At 24.2% G+C, this 11,673-nt stretch overlaps 1 protein-coding gene across 1 annotated transcript; it reads left to right on the plus strand.

Moving 5' to 3' along the window:
- The first annotated feature begins 3,164 nt into the window (after positions 1–3,164).
- On the plus strand, positions 3,165–9,436 carry LOC145836945 (serine/threonine-protein kinase pim-1-like). Its single transcript, XM_082944715.1, has 6 exons — positions 3,165–3,195; positions 4,227–4,392; positions 4,590–4,830; positions 5,609–5,765; positions 7,793–7,940; positions 9,181–9,436. Exons 1-6 carry the CDS (start codon positions 3,165–3,167, stop codon positions 9,434–9,436), a joined length of 999 nt encoding a protein of 332 aa, XP_082800841.1.
- Positions 9,437–11,673: the final 2,237 nt, after the last annotated feature.

The raw sequence follows: 11,673 nt of genomic DNA on the forward strand, positions 1-11,673 counted from the left end.
GGTCTGTAATGTTTAGTATTTGAAGTGTTAATATAAAAAGATCATATAACAAACATATCACAATAATTAACAAACCCTGATTTTGCACCCTTTAAAATTGTACGAATCTCTAGATCAGAGTTTGTTTAAAAATGCTAACACTGTTCGCTATTTAGGTTAATTAAGTCAACATGACCAAATCAAGCGTGTTTATGTTGACGTGGTTTTTACTTTTCACTGTGACGTGTTCGTTTGAGTTCAACGCAATGACTTACAAAATAGTGTTGAACAAATTAGACAAATCCACTCAGAGAAACCTCATAAAATATTGCATGTCGTTCAAAACTTTGCCGGAAAGCAGAAACTTCATTCCGATGGCTCCTTACAAAACATTAAGATTCAAATGCAGGTAGCAGTCTTAAAATGTTTAACTGTTTTTATTTAATTAATTGTTTTTTATACACTTTTTATAGAAATTCAAATGAAATATAAGAATAAAGTATTCTTTTATATGCTATTTGAAAACTTTTACAATATTAAAACATAAACGTTTAAACGCTACTTGTATTTATAGCTACAAAACTTAGTGATTAAAATAATTTTGTTTTATAAAATGAAGGATAGATAAAATATTTTTCACATAGGTAAGGTCAGACATTTTTTGTTGTTATAAAAAGCTGTAATCGAAAACTAAAAACAAAAAAAATATGCTTTTAACTTTATGGATATCAAGCTTTAAAACTAATATACGTTTTTTCTACCAGAAATTTGGAAGTGAATTTCATAGATGTCACAGTTTGTCAAAGATTTTGTCACAACCCGATAAACTGTCAAGTATACAAGGTATAAAAAGTTTTTTGATAAAGTTAAAAAAAAAGTTTATTTATTCTGGTTTAAAATGAACCTTTGTCTTTCCTACAGACTTTAAAACAATAAATTAAGAAAAATATTGCAAGTTATTTTTTTACATTTTAATAAACAGCCGTTTTGCCTTGTTAAACTTGTTATTAATTAAATTAATTTACCAGGGATTGAAAAACACACCGGTGTGGAAGTACGCTACCTACCGGACAAATTTATCCGATCGAATTACTTTAAGATTTCCGTCATCTTGCCACTGCACCGTTTCGCCCAATTCGAACAGAAAATGTCAAAATAAACGAAGCATCATGAACAGCAAGGGATAATTTTAAAAATAATCGTTAAAACTTCAAAGATATTCGATTTAGTTTTTTGTTTCTTTCCGCTTGTTTTTTTACTTTACCAATTTTTTTTATATTTTTTCTTTACTGCCTTCTTTTTCTTTTTGTTACTTAATGTAAATTCGAATTTTTGTAAATAAATGTATTAAAAACTTCTTGTGGATTTGAATTTTTAAGAACTGTAAACTTTTAAAACTTTTAAATAGTATTTATGCAAAATTTTATTTGTAATTAGGTAATATATGTTAAAATAATTCAGTATTTAAAGTGCATAGTTAAAAGTATTAAAGGTTTTTAAGTATATTTTTCTTACTTTCGAGTTTTACAATTACTTACGACTGTAAAGCATTATTTTAAATTATTGAAAAATCAACATATAAAAAATATCGTGTAAAACACTATAAAGTATGTATTATACTTTAATATAAGTTATACAATGAATTTTGAAATTAACCATTTTCGGAATAATTTATTAAGGGTGACAGAAACTTTTCAAGTTATTTAAAATAAATTCGTTTGAAGTTTTATTATAAGTCTTAGGATTATTAACTGTGGAAAAAGTCTTGGTATCAAAAAACGTAAATGTTTACTGTTTTAGTTTTGAAACTCAAGTCATAATACGAATTTTTTCTCGAAAGTTGGATATGTTTAAAAAGTTTATAAAATTTAACAATAGATTATAAAAACAATTTTGTTTAAACAAAAAAGTAAAAAAAAATGTTCATAGAGTCAGTAAAATTGTCATTTCGTTTTGTTAAGTTTCTATCATGTGGCTGAAATAAAGTTTACAGTTATTATAATATTTTATTTAAGCATTCATTGTTTAAAAGTAATTAAAAAATAAACTTTAAGTACTTTTAATTTTTATTAAAACTTTAATCTCTCATGGTACCTACTAAAGAATTGTTTTAAGCAGTTAAGAAATTAATGATAACTAAAATTAATAAGTAGTAGCACATTGTTTTTATCATTAACCAACAAAAGATAAATTAACTCAAATTAAACTAGTTGTTTTAAAATCAAACACTTGTGATTAAAATATACAAAAAGTGTTAACCACAATAAAAAAAAATCTTTTTAAAGTATGCAGCTATTTATGAATGGCTAATAAGTCTCTTGTCAAAAAACATTATGTATAAAACATGTTTATACTTTTATCAATAAAATATTAATATTTTTTTCATAGTTTAAAAAAAATGTTCCACCGCTTGATATGGGTAAAGAGAAAGTTTAGTGTGAAAAAAAAATAAAAAAAGTTTTATAAACTCGTGATTAAATGTTTATTCGAGTAGACAAGCACTGAATTTTATTATCAATCTTTTAAGAGTGTTGATAGTTGTTTTTAGTTTTATTTACAATGTAAGTAACTTATGTACAATTAAAACATAAATGTGTAAAACAATCATATTAGTTTTAAAATAATTAAACAAATTTTTATTTGAAAGGTTTAATTTTTCTTTTTGTTATGAAGCTTAAGCTGTCAAAAAAGACGTGTTGTTTTTGTTTAACTTTAATAGCTGCAACATTCAACTTTTTGTTTTCGTTAAAAATTAAAAATGAACTTAGAATAAGTGAACAAAAAAATATTTTATTTAGGTTCAAAATAATATTTCTATGCATGAAAAATAATGACACAAATGTCTTAAAATAGATTTCTTTGAAATTTCACACAAAAGCTTTTATTTAGTTTTTATTTTATACGTTGTAAATTAACATGTTTTGAAAGTATTTTATTTACATCAGAATGGTAAACCAACTAACTGTAAACTTTTTAAATCAAAAATAATTGAAATAAATATGAATAATATGAATTGTAATCTCATCTTTTTTTTGTGTTCAAAGTCTTTTTACTCAATCGATCATAAGTTTTACTGTAAACTTGAAACTCTTTTTTACTTAGTCTAGTCTACTGGTAACTTTTATTTTATTTTTCAAAGGTAAATAACTTATAAAAAAAATATTAAAAGCAATTTGAGCGAAGAAATGAAAAAAAGTGAATTTGGATCAACTAGAGGTTCTTATTAAGTAGCTAATTAACAAACAAATATTGTATTTAACTTAATCTCTTTTGATTTTTTAACTTTATAAATCAATCTTATCAAATTTTATAGTTTTGCAGCGGTTGTTTAAAAGTTAATGCCGTTTTATCATAATTTTTATCATAACATTCAACCGAGACAATTGATAAAGTTGTGTTATTGAAAAAACACAATTTAATTTTTTGCGGTCATTGTAATATTTTCTTGTTTGCATAAAATTAACATATATTTAAATGTAGACTTGTTATCGATCTTTTAAAATTCGCAAAAAATTTATCAAACATTTAACTTGTGTATATTTATTTTATTTTGTACAATTTTTTTTATGTAAGCATCTTTAAGGCTTTAATAGTTTTTAGTATGTAAACTTAAACTCGTAAATGTTTTTTATGACATTAACTTTTTCGCAAGCTTATCAACTTTATGTAGCTTAGCAATGTATAAACAGTTGAAGCAAATGATATAAAACATGTTTTGTCACTTAAAAAAATTACATCAAATAATAAAGACTTACTTCGTTTTATTTAATTTTTTTATTTTAAAGTAAGCTGTATAAAGACTTTTCGTTAATTTGTATTTTATTTGTTGAAACCTTTAACACTTGATAACCATTAAAATAATCTAACGAATTTATCAATTTGGTTTCAACAGTTTGTTTAGATACGTTGTTGATGCATCTGAAATGATAAAAAGTTCAAAATTACACAAAATAGATTTTAAAAGATTTATAGTGTAGTAAATTTAACAACTTCAATACCCACCGAGTTTTTCAAGCAATTTTTTAACTTTAAAGTAATTAAAAACTAGCACTACAAGTTGGTAATATATTTAAGAAAAATTAGACAAGTATAAAACTCCATAAAAATTAATATTTTCATAATTTTAAATTAATTAGTTTTGCTAAACTATACATGTTGACGACAATAATAATGTATGTAAGTTTTTTTTTTTAATGTTTACAATGTTTATCTTAAGAGCATAAAAAGCTTAAAAAACAATTTCGCAGAGGTTCGTTACCACCGTCACGAGGAGGCGTTCGAGAGCAGGTATTTGATGGGCGAGACGATCGGGGAGGGGGGTTTCGCCACCGTTAAAAAGGGGGTGAGAAAATTCGACGGGGCCTCGGTTGCCATCAAGATCGTTCACAAGGAAAACGTCCTGTACACAGGAAGGTTGAAAAAAATATTTTAAAATATTTTCCAAATTAACAGATATTTTAAGATTTTAAATCGGTTTAAAGTTTTTATAACCATTTCAAAAAAATTATGTGAAAAAAAGTACCTAAATGAAAATTCTTATTGTTTTTATGCACACCACTGTATCCGACATAAAACAGTTTACATTCTAATAACTTCTATTAAAACCCTAGATCTGAAGAAAAGCTTCACAAAAGGGAATTACCCTTCGACGAGAAACATCTACCCACGGAAATACTGTTCACGCGTTCATTGAACAAATGCTCGAACGTGATTGGCTTGCACGAGTATTTCGAGCTCGCTGATTGGTGGATACTGATCTTGGAGAGTCCAATGAATTGCAAGGATCTTTTTGATTTTATTTCAGAAAAGAAAAGTTTGGATGAAGATCTAGCGAGGAATTTCTTTAAACAGGTAATAAAAAATTATTTTGATTTTATTAAGTTTTATTTAAAGGATAATTTATTCTCTGTTTTTTTGTTTTAACTAAAACTTAGTTTTTTTATAAGAAACTCTTCATTCAAAAAGTAATATGTTAAATCATGTTTGTGTTTCTGTTTTTAAAACATAATTAAGAGAATGTTTAAGCTTAGTTATAACATATAAATAAAAGTTTAGTTTTAATACATTTACTACTTAAGTCTTAGAAAGACCTATTTTTTTATTCTTTTTATCACTTTACTTTAACACTTTTTCAAATAATCAATTCCCCTTTTAAGTATATGGTTTTGAGGTGAAGCAATAACAAAGAAAAGGATTTTGAAGAAGTTTTCGAATTCGAACCTTTTACAGAAATTCTACAAGCTTTCTATAAAAAATCGAATCTAATAAGTTTGTAGTGCCAAAAAAAAACAGTTATAGTTTATAAGTTAACTCAGATTGAACATTTTAAAGCAGGGTTTCCAAAGTGGGTCGTATGATAAGCTGCTTGGGGTCAAAGTGGGCTGTGACTAATAAAGGGGCCATAAGGAGGTATTTAGATACATTTAAAGAGAAGTTTAAAACTTGCACTAGATGTTCTGGGGTTCGTAATGAGTGGGGTCGATAATTTTTAGTTTTCTTGAAAGGAGCGTTTATGAAAATGAGTTTTAGGAAACCCTGTTTTGACAATAAGAATAAACTTTTATTAAGCTATTTAATGCTTAGCTTAAAAATAAAGATACTTTTATAATTTTCATAAGTACTTTTCAAGGTGTTGAACGCAATTTCATATTGTCATGACAACGGTGTGGTTCACCGTGATGTGAAAGATGAAAATATTGTGGTTGACATGGAAACCATGACTTTAAAATTGATCGATTTCGGTTCCGCCTCGATGATTTCGTCGCAGCCTTATGAAGATTTCAGAGGTTTGAAATAAAAAAGATTTTAAGTGTTTTAAAAAAGTGGAAAAAGAGTTAAATGCTTGTAAAAACTTGTTTTTTTTTTCAGATTTTTAAAAGTGTTAATTATTCAATGCTAGTTTTACCGCAAATTCAAAAGCTTATATCAATACTTCTTATTATTTTTAAAAGAGTTTGTAATCGGTTATCATAGTTTTTTGTCAAAATAAATGAAATTGTTTTCCCAGAACTTTATTGTTTTGAAATTAAGTTTATCATTTGAGGTCATGTTTCTGTCAGTAAATATTTTTTGTACAAAACTTTTAAAACAAGTAACTTGAACTGAGCTTTATCAAAACTTCAAAGGTTTAAAAAATTAAGTGTTACTAAATAAAGTGACATTTGATAAAAGTGTCTTTGAAAATTTTTGTAAACTCAAAGTAAAAACTTAAAATCTCACACAAGTGGTCTTGTAATAAAATATTTTTCTGTGTAAAGTTAACAAATAAAACATGAAGTTTCTTAAAAATATGTTAAAAGAAAATTTTAAGAAAACAATTCATTTTATATAACTGTGAGAAAAAAAATACAGTTTCAAAACAGCTGTTACTGATTAAAATTATAAGAAAATTATAAATGTTCCAAGAAATCCTACATATTTTACACAAATACTTAATATTATTTGTTTTTAAAAAAAATAATTGAAAAACAAAGTAGTTTTTTCTGACAAACAAACTTTAGTTTAAGCAAATTCTTGAATTCCCAAACGTATTAAACTTGTTTATAAGTTTTATTAACCTCAATTGAACTTATGTATATCAAAAGAAATTAAAATCATACATGGAAATTTTCTTGAAAATTTACAAAAACATATTCACATACTTACTTTAAAAAACAAATTAAATTGGAAAATCAAAAGTTTTTATTGCAATTCAGACATAAAAACATAATAAATTGTAAACTTACCTCTTTAAAAGCTTATTAAACTTTATATCTCAAAAAACATAAACTGAAAATAAATTTTTTAGGATTTTTTTAATATTGCATTGTTTTACAACGATATTTTTATCTAAAAACTTTCATCAAAATTTTGTTAATTATAAAAATGCTTAAAATTGAAACACCGTAAAAGTAGTTTTATAGAAAAATTAAACTATTTAAAGTAATAGTACTCAATACTTCTAAAAAGAGGTAATTTAATTTTTTACAAAGTTTCAAAAAATACATCAATAAACTTAAGTTAAAGCTAGATTAAAGCTTACATTTGGTTGAAAAGTATTTTTTATTTTTAGCTTCAGTTTTGTAGTTAGTTTTTATTTATATTTTATAAGATTAAACAAAATATCTTAACTTAACAGCTATACATAAACAAAACAAGTTTAAACTTATGTCATTGTTATTTTAATGTTTTTATAAACAACTTTTATTTAAAACATATTTTTTCCTACAATGTTTTTACATAACAACATTTTATCTGTTTTATCAGTAAAAATGTGCTCTTGCCATAACAACAATAAAAAATTAACAAAGTTTATTATCATAAAAGTTTTCCGTATAATTTGTTAGATATTTTCGATTGTCTACAGTTTAAGTTGTTTTTAAAAAGTAAAGGAAATCAAAACTTATTGACATTCGTAAAATCTTAATAATCTGTTTATTCACTAATTTTAATAGCACACTTAAAAAATCCATGCTCAATACTGGCATTTGTGAACGCTTTTAGCTTTTTTTACTAAAAGTGTTTATTTGTTGTTTTAAATTTGTTGTTTTTTTTTACATCTGTCCTGGACAAGATGTTGAAAGGTATCTGTGGTGTACGACTCGATGACCGAAAGGATCTTTGTGCACCAGGTCCAAAATAATTTGATAGTTTTATTGTCGTTTAATAATATCAAGGGTATATAGACATATAAGCAATTAAAATTTAACTGTTGTATGTTTTTATTTCCCACTTAAAACAACTCAACACTATTGCTTTGATAAAAGGTGCTTAAAAACAAATGTACTTTATAGTTTTATTAATTTTCTTTAAAGTTTAAAGTATTATTTCGTAGGAACAAAAGTATACAGCGCGCCAGAAGTATTCGAAGAGAAATGTTTTTATGCTGATAGTTCAACTGTTTGGTCGTTGGGTATTCTTTTGTACAATATGGTGTTTGGAGACATTCCTTTTCACAATAGAATACAAATTTGCAATCACAAGTTCATTGTTGATAAACCAATTACTAATGGTAGTACTGCTTTTATATTAATAAAAAGTTAAAATAAGAAAAAGATAACAGCTTACAACTTTTAATTACATTTGGTCAATGGTAACCGTATTTTCATCTATAAAATATATTGATTATATACTAAAGTTTTCATCAAATTTAATCAAATACCATAGTTGTTGGCATTAAGTTAGCTTAAAGCGAATTATTTTAAGGAAAATTAAAGCATTTTAGTAATAAAATTGCAAATTAAATTTGTAAGAACAAACAGAAAAAAATCAATATAAAGTTCAAAGTTTATCAATGTTTGTCATTTATTAAATTGTATTTAAGAAAAAAGTATTTTCACAGACAAGCCCATTTTCAACCCATATTAAGTCTGTGCTGCAATATTGTTGTTAATATAAGTAAAACATTTTTGCTTGCAAATTTTTTATCTATAAGCTTTAAAATACGACTGATAAGCGTTTAAAAAGGTCAAACTTCTTTAAGTATACATGTTTTGATTAAAATAATCTTGTTATATTAATCATATATTTTTTATAATCCTACTGTTTTTCTTCTATCATTTTATCAACTAATTACATAACTTTTTCATTTTTCTTAGTCACGCTCTACTTTGCTGCTACAATTTGCATCATGTGTTTTGTTTTTGTAAATTCTGACATTAAATTTTTCGTTGTAAAAATCTTGTTTAAGGTTTAAACAAAAACATAAAGAATTATAACACCTTATATTAAAAACTTTAAGTGTTTCATTTAATGAATGCTTGATTTTTGAAATATTTTATTATAAAAATAGTTATTTTACGTTTTTAAACTGTATACACTTTACAAGTTTAAAATTAAAACAAGTATGTTAAAAAAACGCTATGTTTATATTGCTTACTAATATTTTAAACAAACTATTTTATAGAACTTCTCTGGTTACTAAATTGGATGTTGTCAAAAGACCATAGATGTCGACCAACTTTAAATCAAATAATTAAGCATCCTTGGCTAAACAAAGAGAAATTTAATGAAAGGTTTGTTACATTAAAAAGAATTAAAACAAACTTTACTTTGTTAAAAGTAAACCTTTTATAATCTATTTACAACTTGTTTTTTTTTAGCCAAAAAATAAAATAAAACTTTAGTTAAGTAATCAAATTTGAAACGTTACTTTAATGTTTTATGTAAGAAGTTTTTCTTTTTTTCTCAAAAATATTGACAAAAAGACAAACAAATTTACAGAATTTTGATGAGACCAAGATCGACTTCAGAAAGTAGCGACAATTCTAACAATCAGTGTGACACTGAAGTGACAATTTTGGATGCTGAAAATAATGATGTGACAATTCTGCCTAATGACGACAAATCTTACAAAGATAGTGGTAATGAAGTGACAATTCTACAACATGATATTAAGAAGGTGTCAATTCTAAACTGTGAAACCAAAACGACACTTCAACACGCTGAAACTGATGAAGTGACACAATTCACGCGTTGAAATGTGTCATTTCAAATAATATATTTGTGAATGACACAAGAGTTGGTGTCGGAAAGCAGCCAATATGAGAAATATAAAATACATTACAAACAGAACGCCTACAAGCGGTTAGTTGTTTTGCAAATTACTTTTCAAATATTTACTTAATATTAACTACAATTAATCTAGGTTTTACTTAAGTACTTTACTGAGCTTTATAAACTAAGTTACTTCTGAAAACTCTACATGCTATAAAACTGTTATTGTGCTTTTGAAAAGTCAGTTTTGTTTAAATTTAGTCAATATTAGTAATATTTATACTTAAAATAGATTTTGACGTGGATTTTTTATGTGGTTGGTTAAACTAAAAGAAAAAATAATTGCTTTTACTAAAATCATAAAAGAAATGTTAGACTTCTAAATTAAATCGTTAATAAATTAATCTGAGTAATTTTTGTATCAACAACCGAGTTTTATGGCCAATAATAATAAGAAATTTAACTAAACACTTTTAAAAATTGTTCTTAATTAACGTCTTATATATCTAATTTTCATGTATGTTTTAAATGGTTTAGGCTTTTAATTTATTCTGAAACATTTTGTTTAAAAGAATATTATTTTTTATTATGAGTTAGTTAACAGTTTGTTTATTTTAAACTAACGATAAGATCAATTAAATATGTTTACTTATTTTGATAATGTTTAATCTCATGTTTTTATAGACGTATAAAGTGATGTTAGATGTCACATATTATTAAGTATTCATAAGTAAATATCGATAAGCGTTATCAAACATAACTAGTTAATAATTTAAAAATAAATACTTCTATTAATCAGATTTAATCGTTTTTAGCTGTGAAGGAAACAGCAAAAGACTAAAGATAAAGCAAAAGCAGAAATGTCGATGAAAAGATAAATTTAAATTCATTACAGAAAGGATAATTTATGAAAAAATTCAAAGATTGTAAACATTTTTTTATTATATTATCAAAAAAATATCTTTGCCAAGTAAAAATTAATATTTTTTGAACTATAGAAGGTTTTAGTTTTAAACTGTATTTATTTTGTAACTTAAAGCCGTTGTTAAATAAAGCTTTCCAATTTATTATATAAAAAACACACAAACACTTTGCATATTATTTTTTTTTTAGTTCAATTAAATTTTTTCATGATCGTATTTAGTTCTATGTTTTGTATTTAAATTTACTTAAAATAGTTGTATATACTTAAATTTATTGAAAAAAATGGTTTTACATAAACTGTACTTGAATTTAAGAACAGTTTAGATTAAACAATTTTTCGTTCGTTTTAAACAAAATGTTCACAAATTAGATGATAACTCACTTTAAAGGTGTATATATATTTTTTCTGTTGATATGTAATTATTCTTAAAATTATCAAAAAATACATTTAAAAATAACTAAAAGTGTTTTTAAAAAAAAAACTACATTTAAAACACTTGTTTATGTTTCTTCACTTTGTACTTAACAAGAGCTTTTTAATTAAAAACAAAAAAGACATATCATATAGTTGTAAGACATGATGTGTAACAACAATATGAATGTAGTACAAATTTTGCTATAAATTTTAATTACTTGCTGTGTACTCTTTTAAACAAAAGTTTTTTTTGTCCTTCAACTTACAAAATAAAAGGCAAGTCTTATAAAATAAAAATTTACAGTTTTTAATGTTGTTAATTTTTACTAGATGAATAAAGGCACAGTTGCTATTGTAATTTCATGTAGGAAAATATTATATAAGCATTGGAGTTTCATAATTTATAAAAAATTCAAGAACTATGTTATAAGTGATGATAGAGTCTGAATACCCAAAAAACAAACTGATTAAGTATAAATATTTTGTAATGTTAATTTATTTTATTAAGTTGTATAAGAAATTAAATTAAAAACTAAAGTAATACTTGTTTTGCATTAGATAGTACCATAAATTTCAAAAAAATCATACATATACTTTTTTGTAGAATACATTTAAAATTTCAGTTTTTTATAAGAACATTTTTTAAACTTTTACCTCGCTTTAAACGACGTTTAGTTTTTTTGTTGCAAACTTCATTGTTTTATCATAAGTTTACAAAATTTTGATTTTTGATATAACTTAAAGTTTATTAGGCAACTTAAATTAGTTTTAATCTAAAACATAAATCAGTACCCTTTAAATGAAAGTCTAAAAAATTATTCATTAAAGCAAATAAGAGTTTTTAATTAAGTTGAAATAATAAAAGTTGTATTAAACGTTTC

The sequence above is a fragment of the Thalia democratica genome, chromosome 5 (genome assembly GCF_965202585.1).
Source record: "Thalia democratica chromosome 5, ktThaDemo2.hap1.1, whole genome shotgun sequence".
Classification (NCBI taxonomy): Eukaryota; Metazoa; Chordata; class Thaliacea; order Salpida; family Salpidae; genus Thalia; species Thalia democratica.